We start from the raw sequence: 21922 nt of genomic DNA, 5'->3' as shown, positions 1-21922 counted from the left end.
CTACTCAAAACTGTACGTGACGAAAAATATTAACATTTTATTCAAGGACACAACATCAACGTAACACTATCATTTACAATGCAACCGTAGCAATTTCTTTTTTCGTTACATTCGTTCACAGCGAAACAAAAAATACAAACAACGAAAAACGTCGACTAAGAGCATCTTTTTTAGTGTGACACATAGCATGAATTTTATGACTAACTCGAAAAACAATAACGTTACTACTTGGAAGCTTGACCCAAATTTATGTTTTATTTCCATGAAAAGCCACAAAATCGATACGTCAGCCAAAAATATTATACCTCAACTTCAACGTATGTACAATCAATACTAATTGCTTGGAAAACGAAAATTAACAGTGTCGTTTGTAAAGTCTAATCGAGACAAAACACATGACCCAGAGTCTAGACAGTCCGATTTTTAGTCGAAATGAGAATTCCGAAAGTTGTGTATTCGGGATTCAGGCAATCGAGAAAGCTTAGGTTCAGACCCAGATCCTTCCATTTTACGATTGGTTCACCAACTCAATGGCGTAATGGTTAGCACGTTTGCCTTCCAATATTCGATTGAGTTGTCAGTGTCAGTGGTTCGAGGCTCAACCAGGCCAGAAGAAAAAATCGGTTGTCAGACGTGTACACAAATACACAGCTGGTTGAATCCATTCATAAAAATCTGGGATGGTTGTGTTATGTGTTTCCCACAGCTTACCGGTCAAGACATTGTTGGGAGCTGCCGGTATTCTACTCCTACTGCGCTTTAGTGGGTTTAGCACTGCTATGGGCGCAATATTCAAAAATCCTTCAGAGTGTAAAATACTTAGAAGGCGTGGTTCGGAATTCACGTAAAGCATGTGGTCCCTAGTGTTAGGTCATTACAATACCATGTAAAAGTACCTTCACTAGTTATAGCAGTAAATGGTAGCCGAATCTGTCACTTTAAAATGTGTCCTACCGGCTGAACAATAACCATACGCTACTATTATTATTACGATTGGTTCATAGACAGACGATGTGATTTATCAACGCACTTCAAGCAAACGTGATCATAGTCGACAGCTGCCAAATAGAATACTATTTTGTATGAAATTGTTTTTTACAGTGTGTTACAGTTAAATGACACACTGTCAAGTTTCAGTACTCTATTTATAGTATCGCTCATGCTTGAAGTGGGTTGGATTTATAGATGATTCCGTGTAGTGCTGATGGATTTTTTCATGGAGGCAACTTTTATTAGTAAAAACCCTTAAAAGAGAATGATGAAAGTCCCTGTGTATACTTCCAAAGCAACTGATATCGTTGTAGGTATGCACCCCCATTTTTTTCAGTAATATCTTAGAATAACGACCAGAACCTACTCCTAAAATTAAAAAAAAACTAATGAAGTTAGTTAATTCATTAGTGAAGCGTAAAAGTTTTTAACTGGAAAGACGGGCGAACGGACGGAATAGAAAGTAGCATTTTTAATTTCAAAGTACTGAAATCGATAATTTCTTTACAGCTTGAGCTTTTGAAAGATTAATAGCTCGTTGAACTCACGTGGACAGACATTTTCTTGATGATATTTTGGAACCATGTTGAGATAGCAGATTTTCAAAATTGGTAATTTGAATTACATCACATTCGTTATGTGTGCATGATTAACTTGACACTACGTAGCAAGTCCGTATGACTACGCAAAATTTCGTGGAGGACTCTTGTTATTATGTTACGCGAATTGTTGTCTATTGTAACTGTACATTGTTACTGTATTATCATTGCTCGATTCAGACGAATTCGAGTAAAATATGAGGTACTATATCCATTATCCAGTTAATTATCAAAAATTGACTAAGAACGTGAAAATACATAGTAACGCAACTATCAATAATTTTTTTTTCTTTTTGTAAGTGATAATTTATGTAAACACCGAATTTCTTAATAACATTTTAAAAATCATTTACAATTATTTCGGTGATTTTTTTTTAGTGTAATTTACAAACAACATTGTAATGGAGGAAACAACAACAACAAAATGTTAACCGGTTTTGTTAATGTGCACATGAAGAATAATAAAAAATGTATCCGATTTAAATAAACTAATTTATACCGCAGACGCAACACAACACCGCGCAATAATAATAATTACAAACAATATTGTTAAATATGTAATGGTATTGTCATCGCCGATTCTTTATTTTTTCAGACAAATGACACCGTCACTCAGAACTTGAGTTATGAGTGTTAGTAATACATGAGACATAATTTAGACCATACAACATGCTATTAGTCACCCATAGACTGAATGATTTTTTCTATTTTTACCAAGGAATTGTTGAAATAAAATCAGAGGAATGATAACAGGTAGCGAGGCGGAAGCAACGCCATCTGTTATCAACTCTCTGAATAAAATGGGAAGTCTATGTCGTTCATTTTCGAAGATCTGAAACTTAGCTCTATCTTTTTATCTTCTTTCAATGCGATAACTGTTGATCGACAGCGATTTTTGACCTATCCAAAGAAGGCTGCTTACCTAATTATCTCATGCAGACTCAGTTCTATTAAATGCTTCACTCTGACGCTACGAAAAAATTGGAAGATTGGCAAATACATTTTTCTACCTATTTTTCCAATGAAACTAAGATCTGTCCGTAAGTTTTGTATGTGGATACGTATAGGTCTTGGTGCGAATTCTAAACAACGGAAAGACTTTGAAAAAGAAGAAAAAAAACTAATTATCGAACACGATACCAAATAACCTTCTTCCTTGTTATACAACAATATAAAATGCCCTTAAACACGATTAACATTATTTAGTAGGTACGGGGTAATTTAATACAAAAGCTTCTAGAGCTATAGATAGAAACATTGTTATACGTAAACATATGTTATCGATAGTGGCTAATAACAAGTAGCTGTGGTAAAAAAAACTAATCAATGGCTTAGTTTAATTACATTTCAATCAATACAAAACATTGCTGTTAGGCAATCTAATATATTGTTGTGTGTTGACAATAAATTCTTTTATGTGTCAACATAGCCTCTCCGGAATTCAATTTTTATACAATCTCGATAGGCTGTATGTGTTTCTCTTGTGCGGTTGACATTATCGTACATTATGACATTATTTCCGTGAGTCTATTTCGCTAACACACGTATTTCGGACGAGGAAAAGGTGACAACTGCCGGCTGGCATTTACGCGCTTTTCGAACTAGTGTTTTCACTATCTCTGCAACACCAAGGTGCTTCGAAATGTCAAAAATCATCCACAGAGAACCCTAACCTGAAAGTATGATCAGTGAAAATGAGCAGGCAAAGTGCTGTTCAAGTTCAAGTTTGAAAATAGAAATAAATGTTTGAATGGTTTGCATTGTTTTCTTGTAAAACAAAGAGCTGAAACACTTATGCCATACAAGCAACAATTATAATTTCACATTTTGTACATTAAATTTAATGTTTTTGTTCATCAAATACAAAATTGAACGGCAGCTCAAAAATTACAATTTTTTTCGCAGAGTTGAGGTGTATCTCTATGGATGACGGTGTAGCTGTCTGTGTTCAGATTTACAGTTACTCGGACTTGATCTATACTGCAGTCAAAATACTTTAAAATTACCTAGAGAGCGAGACGACGTTTTCGGACATAGCAGCCCAGACTAAATGTGGAAACATTCATAATTTTCAGCAATTTTCAGCAAATGGCTAACGATATAGATGCAATCTTGATCCTCGCTTTGCTCGCAATCTCACCTCTAGTGCGCAAAACAACACCATTTCGACACTTAACAGTAAAATAGCTGTCTTGCGGCCGAGTAACATTATTCGACATTTTCCTCGTCACGGAAACTCTGATCAAAAATTCGGGTACACATCGAAACATTTGCGTCTGAAATAGTTATTTACGTATCGATTGAGTAGGCCGTAAGAGTTACGTATTAAGTTTTTCATGCTTCGGGGCCGAAAATGAGGGCAATTTTTCGAATTTTCTCGGGTTTCCGGCCCTCTGCATGAAAACTTACATGTGGACCTGTTTAGGACGGTTGATTTAAGGCACTTTCGCTTGTAAGCCTCACTTCGTTCGGCCTACTAAAATCAATCGTCCAAAACAGGTACACAAATAACCATTGTATGCTTGCTAAGAGGACCGAAAGTAAAGAAATGTCAATTCAAGGGGCGAAAGCGAAAGCACAAATACACAAATAACCATTGTATGCTTGCTAAGAGGACCGAAAGTAAAGAAATGTCAATTCAAGGGGCGAAAGCGAACTTCGTTCGGGCTACAACTCGCGAAATTGCCTAAAATCAAACGTCCAAAACAGATACTCAAAAAATTTTTCATGTAAGGGGTCGAAAACCCGAGAAAAATCTCGAAACTCCCTCATTTTCGGCCCCGACACATGAAAAAGTATCTTACAGTCTCGACAGTGAAATTGAATAATTTCAATGAAAAGTGAAATTTTTGTGGAGTGATTTCTTTGTGTTTCCTTTTGTGTGAGTCTCATTATGATATACTCAAAAAATGTCGTTTGTAACTCGTGCTGAAAGCTGAATTTTTAGGACCTGAACAACGCCGTCTTTCACTCCGTTCCGCAATAATCACTTGTAATCATTTAGGATGACGAACAGATGTACAGAAAAGATCAAACGTAAAACTCACCGTTTTCACGACCTCGTTTAAAATAGCTGCTTTATCAGGTTTGGAAGAGGTCATGTCCCTCTTATTGATCTGAAGAAATTCGCCCAATTGTTCAATATATTCATTTTCTTGTTCTCGACGTCTTTTTTCATTGTTACATTTGTTTATTTGAGATTGTGGCTGTAACAAAAATGGAAGTTTTTTTTAAATTCCACAACCCTTGCAGATTGTCCCCGAAAAGACACTAACCTTATTATCTGATTTGCGCCGAATCTTTTTTGGAGCAGAAGCTGGTGGACATGCCACTTGCGATGCCACAACGTTCATTATTTTCGACTGAGACTGATTAGTTTGTTGTTGCTGCTGTTGCTGTTGTTGGCCAACCAAATTTATTGTACTGGCTGATTGATGATTGATAGATGATATTTGTGACAAGTGCGTATGAGATAGCCACTGGTCCGACAGTGGTAGTTCACAAGGGCCAAGCCTGAAAATTGAACGAATAATATGTGTTAGAAATATAATATCCCATGTACAAAACAAAAGAAAATCAAAAAAAAGAGAATGAGAATTGTTTTAGCCAATGTAAGTAGTTGTGTAACCAGAAAAATAGAAATCTCTGTTTGCACAAAGAGACAAATATAGTTTGGGTTCCAGTTTTATATATAAATTTTTATTTGAGCATGTAAGATATAAACCGCATTGAACCGTATGAATGAACCCATAAAAATGGATTTCATTGCAATGAATTATATCTTTTCTTTTATTTTCAATTGCAATAAATAAAATAACACCAGAAACACATAACAAATTTTTATTTATTGCAGAAAACAGAGTTTAAGAATTAGGATTGTCGCCAAATATAAATAGAGAAAAAACGACCATGTATTCACTAAGCTTATTACAAATCACTACGATTTTAACAAGTTTTTTTTTCCTTTCATTAATTATTTTCAACAGACTCGGAATATTACTTCCATCAAAAGAAAATTAGCATTTACTATTACTCATTACACTTTGCTGTTTAAACACCGCATCGAAACGATTATGTCAACAATAAACTGACATTTTCGTAAAAATGTAGGCGTTTAAGTTAAATTTGAAGTTAATTTTTGATGCTTCTATTAAAAATAATCTTTATTAGACTTGAAACGATCAGAGGTAAGTTACTATCTTAAAACATGATCAATGAAACAATATATTTTATACGCTTTAAGAGTACGTTCTACTGTAACCCGGTGAGATAGTAAGTCAGCACTAATTGGTATATTAATTTTGTGCATCCTTCCAAAGAATCGTAAGACATTGTGACACATTTTTGGCTGCCGAAACATTCGTTAAATCGATTTTTTACCATGAAGGCTCATGGGCTATAGTAGACCAAATTAGACAGTTTGCGTAAATGGCGTATACGTTATACGTCGACTTATAAATATGAACTTATAAGTTATAAGTAAGTCACTTGTTTTTTGATGAGCGGAAAGTAAAATTCTGTTTTTGTGTCTCATTCGCTCAAATGGATTTTATTTAACGCCAAATATTTCGTCTGCACATCGCAGACATTATCAATGACTAGAAATAAATAAATAAATAAATAAATTTGACCTTATAAGCAGTCGACTTATAATTTATGACTTATAACCACCTTACTTATAACTTATAAGTTCATATCTATAAGTCGACTATAACTCACACGTCATTTGCGCAAACTGTCTATTGTCTGTATTGTCTATAGTATTGTATAATTGGTAGAACTTTCCGCATTACATGCATTTCTACGAGTCATTTCATTTCTATCATTGCAACAAAAACACGTTTATAACGAACAGCACTTGGCGTTTCTATGGCCTAACGGAAAACCTCAAGTTTATATTTATAACGAATGTGTCAGCCCAAAATATGTCACTAGGTTCTCAAACCTTTTAAACCTTTCAAACTTATGATGAGTTGAGACTTCAGCTATATATTGTGGGTTACAATTGTAGATTACTAAAATTGGGAAGTAACGAGTTATCTCGTATCCAGGTGAGTAAAAGTATCCGAGGGCGGCAGCACTATTTCGACGCCCTCAGGCACATAGCCAGCCGTCGAGCACTTTGGGGGCACAGGGGGGCAAAAGCCGTTAAAAAATATTTTGTATGGGAAAATTTAAAAAAATGCCAAATTTTGAATACCCGGGGTGGGCAATGTTCCTGCTGCCCCCCTTCCCTAGCTACGGGCCTGTACGCCCTCAGCATGTAAAATCCATTACATAACTCGGGATAAAAATGAAAAGTCTCGCTTTCGTGTATTTCACACGAAAACTCTACTTTTCATCTTTTTATCCCTACCAATGTAATAGTGTATTACTTCCGAGGTTCCAAGTTGTGTATTTGATAAGTGGGGTGTTACGACCCGAAGGGGAGGGCTGTATTCCCCACTTGTCAAATAACAACTTGGAACCTCGTAAGTACAATACTGTCAAAAATATTATGGAGAGTGATTTCACTCTAGTCAAAACAGTAGGAAAAAGTCATCAAAGTATTCCTTTAAATTAAAATTGGTCACAAAAGCCTTGAAATCAGTATAAATACAAGGTTTTGTATGGAAGAAGGTTCAGAATAAACACAACTACTGAACGGGCAACATGCCCTAAGTAACGAGTTTCTCTCATAGTAGATGTACTGGCACATGCGTGTTGGGGAGAATATCCCTCCAGTACAAATAGTAAATTAGAACCATCGATGCAGCGACCGACCGATGAATTAGAAGAAGTAAAATTCTCAACAAATGCTTTACGTGATTAGGCAATGTAAATGAAAATGAAACAAGTAAATATAAAAAAAAACTGAACCTCGAAAAACTTAAAAAAAAGGTTGGTAAAGGCTTTGCCCTATGGCAGTAATGGCCTGATTACTTTCCTAGTCCTAGTCTTTTGCCCTCAGCTTGTCTTGAAATTGCTGTTGTATTGTACCTTTATTTAATTGTTGTGGCATGGCCGATGTGTACAATTTATAGAAGGAGATTATTTCTCAGTAATAATTTCTTTACCACATGGATAATTGCGAGATAGACTCTCACAGAGCAGTAATTGTTGTCACACAAAATACAAAGTGCATACAGTACAGAAGTTCAGTTCGAAAACAATCTCATCCATATAGATCTTCCCAACGATAAAATACAAACAAACATTTAAACAAAATTCAACGTCACGTTATCAAGACTAAACATCGGTCATATTGTTACGACAACTAACATCAAGTGAATTCACGAAGCTGGAAACGTACTCAGGATTTTCGCATATTGAGTTTACTTCGTGCATAAGTTTGACAACCGTCACCTTAAATCCGGAAAAGTAATTATTATTTCAATCGTACCAATATGTGCCGATTGATAACTTTGAAATCATGAGGTGATCAGATCAATGTGTAAAAAATCCTGAGATCGTGATCATGCGCTACACATTGGCATTTTTTTGACCAAAATCCGTTCGTGGTTAAATTTAAATATTTTTCTGTACATTTCAGCTTCGTAAATTCCCTTATTTAATCACTATGGTGTGGTATGGTTAGATCTACCTACATTCTTCCATCTTTTTTTAAAGAAGAAAAATTTATTCGTGCAACATATCTACATGCATATATCAATTCATAACTATCGTCATTTCATTGCTTCATGTATTTAGACAGCAACGATGTTGACAACGATAGTTTTTCAAATGTTATAGAGCGATGGAGCCATGAAGAAGCTTTGAGACTTAAATGCACAGCTAATTAAGCGATATAATGATACATAATATTCCCTAAGCTAATTAAAATGCCAGCATACAGTGATATGAAGTAGTAATATATAAAGGCACAAGGTGTATAGAAAGTACGGTGGGTAATTTGAGTAATATTACATTATATATACTCTGCTTTTATGGAAGTTTTCATTCAAATAAAGTAGACGTTATACGAAAAGTGTTGTCTACGTAACACATAGAAATATAATGTACAAGTTCCTATGACCTTCATGTGGTGACAATTTATAATTAAATAAAATTGCATTTTTTTGCAGCTTTTTATTTGATTCTGCATCTTGTACGTTAGAGATTAGCCATCTACAGCGTTGCACTGCCTAGCAGTGGCACATTAAACGTCTATGGATTTTGATTATAAAAACATGCAGACAAATTATACCAATCGTGTTCCGTCAAAAGTGAACGCTTAATCAACATCTGTGTCAATGAAAGTAAATAGATAGGTATGGCCAAACGTTCAAATTTGTTCTAGCCGTAGCACATACGGATTTGCATGGCGCCACCTCAAACGAACTCATTTCTTGTGGAAATTTCCACTAGAAATGAGTTCGTTTGAGATGGCGCCATGCAAAGTTTCGGGTAAATATAAGATTTGTTATGTTGCATCCGTGACACTTGGCATGATCAAGTTGTTGGAACTGCGTTGTTTAGTATTGAGTGTTGGCATATGTTGCAACCTAACAAAGTGAATTTGACTTGTGTCCAACATTATAAAGATTATATTCACCCGAAACTTTGGATCTGTGTGGTCTAACGGATTTGCGTTACCTTCAGTATGTATATTTACCTTGTGTGTGACAGGCATATCAAAATATTTTGAATACAGTCGTTGACTTTGAAATAAGTGATGCATTTCGTTTCAGCTGTTTTTAAGTTGATCCAGACACACAAACAAATATGTTTTACATCTTTAAACAGTTTTACCACAACCTTGCGCTTGTATGTCCTCTCGTATAAACAAGCTTATTATTTTATTTTGTTTTATTGAGTGGATCAGCTGAAAAACAGCTGAAACGAAATGCGTCAATTATTTCAAAGTCGACGACTGTACAGTCTGAATATCATCGTATTTACAAACGCCTAACTTTAGCTGTATCCATTGGGACAAAAGGGATGGCCTGTAGAGGCGCCACATTTTTTTCTTCATTACAGAATAAATGTCACCATATGAAGTTGGTTCACATGAAAATAAGCGCAGTGACAGCAGCAATTTTATGACAGAATGTACTAAAATATGGAAAAGACTAATTTTTTGTAATATTTTCTTTTGAAAAGATCGTTTTTTTACTGACTGCGCCTTAGTGAGCAGTCTTTTTTTTCGCATTTTATAATAAAAACTTTCTACATAAAAAAAAAAAAATATGGAAAAACTCTATTATATTTCTTCTTAATTTCTAAACATCATTCTTCTATAGAATCGTTTCTTTTGCTGTTCTTAAAAAAAGCTTCATTTTTGCGGCTGCTACAACTTTTACCAGATTATAAATATGAACGGTTCTTTATCAGTCAAGTTCTTATCTATGTATTATACATTTACTTCTATAAGTGAACGAATCATTTAGCAATGAACTTTAAGGGTGTTCAAGATACAAGTTTGAGCTTAATGTAAAAAAAAAATAGAAAGAAAAAAGTCACAACTTTTGAAGTGTAGCGATCTCGTGATGATTTAAATGCATAAACGAAAATAGGAAAACGCTTGATGAGTTGAAAAGTTTAATCTTCTAACGAACCGTTAAGTGAAATTAAAGAAAAATTGATAGCGTTTTCTAATTGATAAATAGCCGAACAAAGATAAGACAAGTTAATCTATCGACATGTTTGCTAGCTATTTATGAACCTTCTGTTTCCTTATTTATAAAGCAGTGAAAAGACAATAACGACTTTATGAAACAATTTTATTTATTTAAAAAAAAATGAAATTAAAATTATATCCAGCTCAGCAATTTTGACAATGATAATTAACATTTTGTACACCTGTTCATTTACTATTATTATCATTTCAAACAATGAAAAAATGAGGTAATTTCTGCCATGTTAAAACAGAACAAAAAAAATGGTTACGTAATCTCACTTAAACCAAAACCAAACGTTTCTCGCTGACACAAAATAGAAACTTAAACGAAAATTGTCCACCCACTGTTAAACTATGAACCACTGACATACAGAAATTGTTCTTTTCTACTTCAAATAACTAATTAAAAATTTATTTTAGATTATAAATAAAAGTCCGAAACGCTTCGATAAAGCGAAATGTATTTTGGAATATTTACATTTGACAAGTTGGTTTATGATTGAAATCTTCATGTAATTATTAAATTGTATTTATAAGTTAAATGGTCAAATTTGTCAATTACCAGCGTTAAAATAACAAAAATCAAATTACCAAAACAAAAATACGTTTTTACAACTACGACAAATGTTAAAATTTTCGATACTAAACAGACAAACGAATTGGATTGTGTATACTGAACTATTGTCATTAAGAAGCCGCGATTTGATTTGGTGCTATCGAAGTTGTTATCAGTTAATTTTCTGACCAATCAGTTGTGTTATCATCACCACACAGTTGATATTATAGACAAGAAAAGAAACGAAAAGCTTATTGAAATGTACGAGCCTGTTCGAAAGATTGTAAGAAAAATTCACATAATTTTTTGCACCCGACCGATCATGTAATGGCTCCGATCGAATCCACTTCAAAGTCATTGAACGTATCGCAGATAGAAACAAATCTTAGGACTTAGTCACGAATTAACTTAGGGTCTAATATGAAGACATTCTGTAAGTCGACTTTTCGCCGAGAAGCAACGCAACTATGACACTTTTTTTGTCAATTGTAGTTGGGGCAACTTCGTGTCAAGTTATTTTTAATCGACGCAAAACACAATTCTAAGACAAAATTTGTTCTAGGGTATGCCTCCAAAAAGCATCGATTTTTTTAAAATTTATTTTGTTTACAAAATACGACACCCATTTTACAGCCGCTAAAAATGTGACTGTTTGTAACCGCTTTATGAAAAAATGTGTCTGCGTTACCTGGTAGCTCTTACAATATATTTGGCCACATTACAATCAGCAGAATATTTTCAAACAGTTTAAAAATTGTGGTTCGACCATTTCGATATTTTATTCAATATTCCTAAAGGTACAAAATTTTATTTTACTTGGAAAACATACTAATTCCAGGGGTGGTGTTATCTAATACGCAGAAAAATTAAGTTCAAACGAATACACCAAAACAAACAAACAGAGCATAATTACTCTTCCCTTTCCTATGGATCGCGTGAAGCGAAAGTGGAGATAAAATGCTGTTTCGACCTCCGGATACAGTGGCGGTCAGAGGTTAGCGTGGTCTAACCATCTTCAGTCGTTTCCACTGGTCCGTTACACGAGACAGCAGTAAATTTTCTGATTGAACTAGTAATTTGAAATTTTACAATAAAAGTTCTGCCACCTTTCGATGTAAATTTAGTGAGAAACTACTATGAAAATGTACCCACATACCAAAGAACAATTTTCTCTTAGACTGATAATTGACGTCGTCTAAAAATAACTTACAAAATCGCCTCGAAATCGTCTATTAAAACATTTCCTCATTTGGACAAAAAATGTGCTATGATGCTTTCACAAAATGAAGAAAAAATCAGTAGATAAAGTTAGCGACACTTTTCTTAAATTGGCCAAAAAAAGTGGCATAATTGCATCTTGGCAAAAAGACGATTTAAAGAATCTACCTAAACAAATGAAGAGACATTGGTTATGTTTAGGTACAAATCTGCAAGACCAAAGCATGAAAATATGAACTCACGTCACGAATACACTTAATTTGAATCTTAACTATCAAAACTTCAAATTTAGTAAATTACTTCAAAATTGGCCGAGAAATTGAACTTCGTAATATTGATGTTTGTATAAAATAAGCAAAATCTCGAATGCAAATCGCCTACGTTAGTTAGTTAGTTACTTAGTTCATATGGAAAAGTGGATCCAGCAACTCCTAAACGTTTCTATAGATTTTCCTGAAATTTTGGTTATAGGCTAATAATGGCCCAAAAATAAGAATGGAATTTTCAAAAGTTGGAAAAATCTATATCTTGGGAGCTAGAAAGTCTCCATACAAACATCACATAAAAGCCAATTTGTATGTTTGTGTGTGTTATATATTTTGGTGCATGATATGAATGGCAATGTGCTGAAAGGTGTGTGTTGTTTTGGGATGTGTTTCTTGTTGGAAATTCCTGTGATCATTAAGTATCTTCCACTAACGTCCGCTAGGTTGGTTCCTAAATTTTGGGATGACAGATGATTCCTCGGGCACTACCTAACTTCCAGCGGATTTTTTGATGGATTTTGGCTATTTTCGACATGAGTAAGGTGTTCCAAGGTTGGTTCCTAAATTTTGGCATGACAGATGATTTCTCTGGCACTTCCTCACTTCTATCGAATTGTTTGATGGATTTGGGGTTTTTTCGATATAAGTGACGTGTCCCAAGACTGGTTTCTAACAAAAGACCACATGTGACGCAAATTTATATTTGTATTTATATTTGCGTACGGCGCACAATGTGTCACCCTCAGCGATATCAGTTTTGTAAGTAAGATAAAGGACTTGCGTCACATTTACCCTTTAAGGGTTTTTTAACTGATTTAATTTACCTCTGCAAGGCAAAACAAAATCCGCGATAGGTACAATCATTATGTTAATGTGGTCACATCACGTCGAATTTTTATTGTCATTAAGGATAACCATAATGATATTGATTCGAATGGAACGAGATGGCGCCATAGTATTTGGTTTGGATCAAAACTGAGTACTCGGAACGTCTTAAATAAATTGAATCTAATCGTGACAAAATTTACGCTGGCAGTTGAAAATCGGTCATGTGCATTTAATTTTATATGCTTGTTTCATAAGAAAATTGAAAAACACATCGACACCGCTCTATTATAAATATCCAATTCAAAGTTGGTAGTTTTCCATTTGGTTTTGGGAGTAGTGATATATAAACGAACGCAATTGATACTATACATAATTCAACGACGCCTAGCTACCAACCATGTGCAGTTTAAACAACGAATGCTGTTATATTCTAACCAACTTATACCATTATTAAAACATTATGCACATAAGAAACTGTGCAAACATATTATGCAAATAAAGGCACTATAGAAATTAACCAAAGTTTCATGTAGATACTGTCACTGAATAAATATAAATTTAATAGTACACTTTATATGCATGGGATTTTTAGTGAAAAATTTACTTTTTGTACAAACATGCAAAAAAAAATGTCATCGAGACAATCTGTTCCAGAGAGAAAAATGTGTGCATGCTTTTGCTTGCTACTATGTATAACTTTCCTCAATTTCGAATAGATATCGCAAATGGTTTGTATAACATAAATATTTAAATTTTGAATATGTGAATCAACGAAATGAATATAGTTTGTTGTGTTTAGCAAAGCATATTGACGAAATGTCAGTTCCATGCTATGTGGCGTTATAGCAAACCGATGATAAAATAGTATTCTGACTACCTTGGCACAGACCTGTATATTTAACCAGAAAAGAGATATACCCAGAGTAAATTTTCAGCATCAGAAAATGCTGTAAATAAAATATGAAATTGCACACAAGCATCATATGGTTCATATCTTTATAAATAAGAAATTTTATTACTTTTAAAAAAGCAAATACTCATTTTGTAGATGCAACGTTTACATTGCACAAAATGTCCTTTAACATTTATACACGTATAACGAGACAGGAGAGCCGAAAAATAATTGGCTGCGGCGTCCCAACGGTATTAATTCAAATTCAAATTGCCTGCAATGCATGTCGAAATTAGAAATGGGACAACGGACAAAAGGGCCCTCAGCTGAAATGGCATTGGACGACCCACGACCCTGTCGACGACTAGCTTCATCTAGCCGATGTAAATTTCGGCGGCATTGACATATCTCAGCGGCTCTTAACTCTGCGTACAGCACATGATGTACCATATCAACTACTCCTTCCGACAAATCTATGTGTGTATATCTATCTATCCACTTACTGTTGTAGTTTCCACCCACGTACAATTTTACGATAATTTTCTTTGATACAACGAAGTAGGAGAAAACGATTTAACATTTTCATGGTTGATGTGATACTATCTCAAATGAAGATGTTTTTCATGACGTGGTCGTTTGTATTGTATACACGCATATAATTTTGCATTGGTATATATTATAGAAAGGGAGCCTGTGTGCTACATTTTTACACTATCCAGTTATCGATAGGATACATTTGCTCCACTGGTTTTATTCTTGAGTGCTAAGGATGGTCCTACCGAGGTAGTCCCATTCTATAAGCGATATTATCAACCGTTACACATCGTAGAAAATATAGATTGATGTGACAGTGAACAGAAGGTAATGTCTCTATGGAAATGCAATGAAAGTACAAACCAGGTATAGTCTCATGGTCTGTTCACACAAACCGGAGGAAATAGCGATTTCATATAAAAAAAACTGATTTTCATTGAAAGGTGAGTTTGTTTATATGAAATAGCTATTTCCTCCGCTCCATACAAACTTTGACATTAGACAATACCTATAAGGTCATAGTTTTATTGTGTACGTCGATCGTGGTGCCAGACAAGTTGAAAATTGGCTGTAGTAACAGACCTTGCAAAAAAGAGGTTATGTTTAAACTATATTCGTCATTTCACACCTTAATTTTGACACAATGAATTTTTGCGATGCACTAAGCAGACAGGGTTCTCGGTCTATAAACCTTTAACTGAGCATACAGCGAAAAGTTTAATTAACTAGTTGGTGTGAGTGGAATTATTTGAATAAAATGTGTACATAGGTGAAACTTTTAATGAGAAAGTGGAAAATTATGATGACGAGGAAAACCTTTCGTCAAATATAAATGTTGCTGATCATAGTGCCCCGTATTTTATGTTCAACAAAGTTCAATGATGGTTAATATATTGTACTTGGAACTTACACTCGGGAGTTTTGAGTTCCAAGTCGGACCACCGACATAATCCTTAACTTAGTATCGAATTATACAAATGTACTGACACTAGAGTTTTAGGATTCGTTCTCATACATTATTTCATCTCAAATAATTCATTTTGTTTGAGTCAGGTGAAACCTTACCGCAATTACCTCAGACGCAATCATTGTACAATTCTCCTTATGCATTAAAATAAGACAGGATATCTACTTTGATTCAATTACTTTTTCAATCAAAAGAATAGCAATTTCATTTACCGGAATTTAATGTAAGACAGCACACTGTAATTGAAGAAAAGACGCAAAAAACGTGATGTAATGAAATCGTAATTCATCGACAACTTTACTCCTTATATAGAGCACCAAATAATACCAATAATTTATTCCACACGTATCCAGCAGTTAAGATACACCTATTACATAATACATTCTGACTCATCCACTCTAACTAAGGGGTCATTCATAAATGACGTCCGGTACTGAGGGGGGAGGGGGGGTCTACGATTTCGGACACTCCATACAAAATTGGGTCAAATTTGACCACTTTTGCGTGACGATGGGGGAGGGGGGTCTAAAACTGACCAAAAGTAGTGGACGTCATTTATGAATGACCCCTAAGATTTTTTAACGATATTTTTTCAATTTTTTTTTATTCGCTCATTGTATTATGTTATTGCAGACTATGGAGGTACATAAACGTAAAATGAATAGGCTTGACATTGTTTTTTTTTTATTTGATAAAGCTTATAATGTCTTTGACAGAAAGCGCTTACACTAAAAATAAATATAAATTGTTTAAACGAAATAAATAATTATACGGGTTTTTGCATAGAACATAGAAAGGAATGACGATAAGGTTTTTCCTGATAATTAATGTGGGTTATATAAACACTAATTTAATGGAAAATAAATGAGGCAAAATGTCGCTAACGACGACAGGACGCTCTGGCTAATACGCATAATGATCAAATGAGATGCAAACGAACTTGCCGGAAGAATGTGAAAGAAATAAATAATATTTGCAATATCGATACCAAGATTTGCAAGATTACTACCATAATGTAGAATGTAACGTTCTAATAAATGGATATGAACGTGACATAAATTGACCTGGTTGGTTGGTCGATCTGGTAAGAACGGACGGAGAAGAACTCCCGCACCTAAGCCTCTAATAGGACTGTCGCGAGAATCGTCTAAGATTATAGCTTAACTCGGACAAGTCAATGGTAGACAGACGCAGATCACTTTCTCCGATCTCAATTCTACCTGTTCGCCACTTTTCGAAAGATGTCGCTGCATCAAACCCGGTGTCAACAAGGGATTTTACATGCTTTTGAAAACTAAATCAAGTTTCTTGTTTTCCCTAGGTGCGCAATAAGCTACTTTACCTAGGGTCCTAGGGAACACAAAAACATGTAAAATCAGGGCCACTCTTTTAATTTTTCCCATACAAAACTTATTTTTGTGTTTTTGTTTTGTTCTAGCGCCCCTCCTGACTTTAGAGTCTGGCTACAGCCCTGTGTAAAATAATTAATCTTTTACTCGACGGCTTTTATAGTCAAATAAAATGCTATCGTGTAGCATGAGCACATGACCTCAGGACTCTGGAACAGTATCAGTTTTTCAATCGGCCCTATATCGGCTTGGCGATAGTAGTCTTAAAAAAGGATATGATGAAACGACCCCAAACGTTTTTTCTTATAGCGCAAAATCCACTCGCACAAACACAGTGAAAACGTAACGCATACTTTTGCAATCACTCATAACATTACACTTACCCCAGACTATTAATTAAATCATTAAAACAATTCGAAAATGATGAAAGCAAGCAAGAGCAAAATCTAACCCAACCAGTCACTTTTCACACAGCCTACTCTCTAATCTAAAACAATGCACACCATACACTTAACGCATCTTTCCTTCATCAATCTTGTTGAGTATCACCAAATCCGTCACAAAACTCAAATTAAATAACAGATAGTTACAATCCTAAATTCGGGTTCCGTAACGCAGCGGCAGAATGACTATGAGACAGCCAACTAAAAACGACATTGAGTGAAAATTAGAAAAACGGAAACCAATACCGAAGTTAGAAAAACACAATTAAAACGAGCCATCAGAACAGTCGGAGCGTTTACGAAGCCCCGTACGACGTTCCTTTCAAATGAAACAAAAATTTCAAATCGCCCTAAAATTTTATTTTTTTGAAGGGCCTAGTATCGGCCTCAGTCCGAGGACCCAAATTTAAAATTTTTTTCAACTACATTCTATTCGGCCTTTGATTACCTTCCAAATGAAACAAAAATTACGAAAAACGGATGAAATTTGCTCGAGTTATATGTAAAATACACATAGGGCCCTAGTATCGGCCTCAGTCCGAGGACCCAAATTTACATTTTTTTTCAACTACATTCCATTCGGCCTTTGATAACCTCCCAAATGAAACAAAAATTACGAAAAACGGATGAAATTTGCTCGAGTTATATGTAAAATACACATAGCGCCCTAGTAGTGGCCTTAGTCCAAGGACCCAAATTTAATTTTTTTCAACAACATTCTATTCGGCCTTTGATTACCTTCCAAATGAGACAAAAATTACGAAAAACGGATGAAATTTACTCGAGTTATATGTGAAATACACATAGGGCCCTAGTAGCGGCCTTAGGCCAAGGACCCAAATTTATTTTATTTTTCAACAACATTCTATTCGGCATTCGATTACCTTCCAAATCAAACAAAAATTACGAAAAACGAATGAAATTTACTCGAGTTCTATGTAAAATACACATAGGGCCCTAGTAGCATTTCACTTCTAAGGCCCTAACTCACGGTCCACTCACCCGATTTTAAAAATTGGTATTGACAATACCTATCATTTGCCGTGTCATTTACATTTCCATCGTTTATTTTGCCATAAATATCACCAAAAGACCTTAAATCACTTAGGTGGCCCTAACTCACGAAGGGCCGACCCGAATATGCCCATCTTCGAACTTAGCCTCACTATTTCGACTATCTTTCAGGGAAAAAAAATTTGAAATCGGATTTGATTTACTCAAGATATCGACGTGACAGACGGACAGACGGACAGACAAAATTTTTATTGCAGATTCGTCATCTATGAACATAGGCAAACACTTTTCCCTTACCGGCTGCTTCGAATTCCATCAATTACACACGGCATCGTAATCCTATAAGCCCCTTTGTACTTCGTACGGGGCTAAAAAGGCATTTTCATACAGTTAGAGGCAGTCAAATTTCAGCGTGAATTTGCTTCAACCGTTTTTCAGCTGATACACACACACACACACAATCAAGACTGTTTATACGGCTTTATACGGTTTTACCACTACCATGCGCATGCATGTAGCACCTTCAACCGTATAAACAAGTATAAATAGCTTTGATGGTACGTGTGGATCAGCTGAAATTGTTCTTTTTCGCACAATTTCATAAATCTGCTTTGAGGAGGTTCACTTCGTCTTCAATCATCCTCATTTTTCTGAAAAAAATCCAATGAACACATGACACAAATAATCTCTGTAACGAATGATGGTAAATGGTATAACAGCATCATATCTTACATGTTATGCAAATTTTAAAAGAACAGTCACAAAAACACAAGACACTATTATGATACTGCATAAAACATCGCATAAAATGCATTTCTCATTCTAATGGTATACCACTACCACACCAGATAATCACAAACAAAATTTCACCATTCAAAAGTAAAAGACCGCGCATGCAATAATAAAATATTGTTAATTGACGATGAGCAACGTAGTCGCTACTAAGTCTAAAAAAATTGGTGTTGTATGGGACTGTGCGGTTGCAAATTCACCTACAATAAAACGGGGCCAGTAGGTCAGAGTCGAGCCGAACTATGAGGTGAATCTGGGGTAAGGCTAACAGAAATAAAGTTATGAATTAATACGTGTGTGTACACGAAAACGTTTGTAAATTTGATAAATTTATTTCATTTTCATTTAATTTCCATCAATATTGTATGGTGTATCGAAACACAATCAACACGCACACCTACATATATACTTACTATACATACATATAATAAGCTCCGTACGTTGAATAGGAAATTTGCGATTTCGACAAATACGGAGATAATTCAAGCAAGATTTGATCTTGAAAAACCTAATACATTTCGACATGGTTCACTAATGTTGTGTTGAATATTACTTGCGGTTTTGAAACAAATACAATGTTGTTTGATATGCAACACCAAAAATGTTCAACTTGAATCGTCAAGATTCACATTAATTGAAACAGTCATCATCATACTGACAAAGGTGAAATTATCGGCAATAAAAACATTTTTTTTTACAAAAACTTTGATGTATTCCAACTCGATGTAGTTACTCGTTTTTTTTTTGCTAAATAAAACGAAAGTGAAATTTGATTGCTTTTACATCAGTTATTTAGGTCATGGCATTACTCTCGTTGTTTAGTCATTGTTGCTTTCGATATATTTAATCAGTTGTTCGTTGGTGCTCTACATGATATCTGTATTCGATTATGTCAAAATAAACGTCACTTTCTCGATTATAAGTGCAATTCGATTACAGATGCGTATACACAATTACATATGTTTGTAATGGAATGAACAAAAATTATTGTAGGGTACATGATAATGAGGAAATCGATGAATAAGTGAGTTGCACCATGTTGAACAAAGTCGTTTTTTGTAGCTCCAGTTTGTAGCTCTATGGAAAATAGGGACGTGTGCTATAAAAATCAACCCGTGAGAGAGCGAGCTGTCAAATAAACAAAGAAAAAATTGACAAAATTCAATTTTGTCTCTCACACGGAGTACTTTTTTCGTAAGAGGAAACTAAGCATTGGCGACGACGCGAGAAATTAAATTGTGAATCCACGTGTTTAGTGGAATGGTTTGCAGCGCTGCATAAAAACGCGGTCGAATCCGATTTTTTGAATTTTTGTATGGGAATTCCCATTTAAACGTTGATATATCCGTTGTTTTTGAAGAGTAAGAGCCAGATTTTGCTAGTTTTGCATCTTTTATGGAGTTTTATCGATTGGCATACTCATTTGTGTGAAATGTCGAGTAAAAATCTTCTTCTAATTATTTTACACAAATGCGTATGTCAATCGATAAAACTCCATAAAAGATGCAAACCTAGCAAAATCTGGCTCTTATTCTTTAAAAACAACGGAGACATCAACGTTTGAATGCGACTTCCGATACAAAAATATCGGATTCGACCGTTTTTTTTATGCAGCCCTACAAACCATATCACTAAATGCGAGATTTGAATCATGGACCTCTTGCTTACGTAGCAAGCGTTCCCTGAACCAAACCCCACGGACGTCGAATAAAGAGAATTGGTAAAAATCCCTAATCTAACGTCGAATCTGTCATTCTACTTTGATGGCAGCAGTGCGTTTATTAGCCTCATAATTTGACTTGATAATTTTTATATAAAATGATATAAGTAACAGCAGTACAAATCCAATGTCAACTCTAAGCATTGGAGAGTACAACCTCGAGGTAGTCGATGAATTCATCTACCTTGGAGCGCTGATTCGTTCGGATGGCGATAATAAACCTGAAATTCCAAGACGAATCATGGCGGCAAGCAGATGCTATCACGGTCTAATCAAACATTTACGCTCAAAGTTGATATCAAAGAAAACGAAGTGCCAAGTTTACAAAACGCTCATTCGTCCAGTTCTGATCTATGGATGCGAATCTTGGACAGTGAAGAGAAGTGATGAACAGTTGCTCCTAACGTTCGAGCGGAAGGTCCTTCGTACTATTTTCGGAGCGATGCGTGAAGGCGAAAGGTGGCGGCGACGATACAACTTTGAATTGAAACGTGATTTTGGCGAGCCGGATATTGTGGCAGTGGTGAAAGTCCAACGGTTGAGGTGGGCAGGACATGTAGCACGCATGGACAAGCCCCCTCAATGTTATTCCGAAATGATCCAGAAGGGCGAAGAGGAGTTGGACGCCCTAAAATGCGATGGATACATGGCGTCGAATCAGATCTTCAGGCGCTGGGAATAAGAGGTTGGCAAAGTGCAGCGAATGACCGGGCACGCTGGAACCGGATTCTCGACCAGTCCAAGGCCCACAAGTGGCTGTAGCGCTGGTAAAGTAACGTAAAGTAAGAAGTCAACTCCACCGATACAGTACGATACAGTACGAATATTTCACTCAAAGATGTCGCTGCAACAAAGCCAATGTCAACAGAAAAATAATTAACTTTTTACTCAGCGGAAAATCAACTTTTTCCGTGCGACTACTGATGTACCGTTCAACATAACCTCACTACTCAACCAGTGCTGAGTTTTGATATTTTTTTGGAAAATCGGATTACTGAACGATGCCGCCCCCGACAGTGAGGAAGTGCACGAAGAAAAACTGTTCGTCAGAAAGCTCAGAGGATGTTACGTACAATTGCTTCATCTGTAAAGGTCCAATTCATTGGCTGTGTTATGAAATTAACAGGCCGCCAAGTTTTATATTAGTAACCGTCA

The 21922-nt window shown here is 35.3% G+C and overlaps 1 protein-coding gene and 1 long non-coding RNA gene across 5 annotated transcripts in view; one reads left to right on the top strand and one right to left on the bottom strand.

Annotated features, from left to right (window-relative positions):
• The window catches only part of LOC119071459 (putative uncharacterized protein DDB_G0271606), a 212140-nt gene that overhangs the window by 23163 nt on the left and 167055 nt on the right, over nt 1-21922 (bottom strand). For all 4 annotated transcript variants that reach the window (XM_037176312.1, XM_037176311.1, XM_037176315.1 and 1 more), the window contains exons 3-4: nt 4865-5102; nt 4637-4795 (exon numbers count right to left, since the gene is read on the bottom strand). In XM_037176312.1, coding sequence (XP_037032207.1) covers nt 4637-4795; nt 4865-5102 — 397 coding nt within the window. The remainder of the gene's footprint in view (nt 1-4636; nt 4796-4864; nt 5103-21922) is intronic.
• On the top strand, nt 542-20181 carry LOC119071468. Its single transcript, XR_005086663.1, has 3 exons — nt 542-686; nt 19899-19904; nt 20172-20181. It is a non-coding gene; the product is annotated as an uncharacterized LOC119071468 (long non-coding RNA).

This window comes from Bradysia coprophila (assembly GCF_014529535.1).
Source record: "Bradysia coprophila strain Holo2 chromosome IV unlocalized genomic scaffold, BU_Bcop_v1 contig_5, whole genome shotgun sequence".
NCBI lineage: Eukaryota > Metazoa > Arthropoda > Insecta > Diptera > Sciaridae > Bradysia > Bradysia coprophila.
Note: the sequence above shows the minus strand (reverse complement) of the source record. Positions and strands in the feature narration are given on the sequence as shown.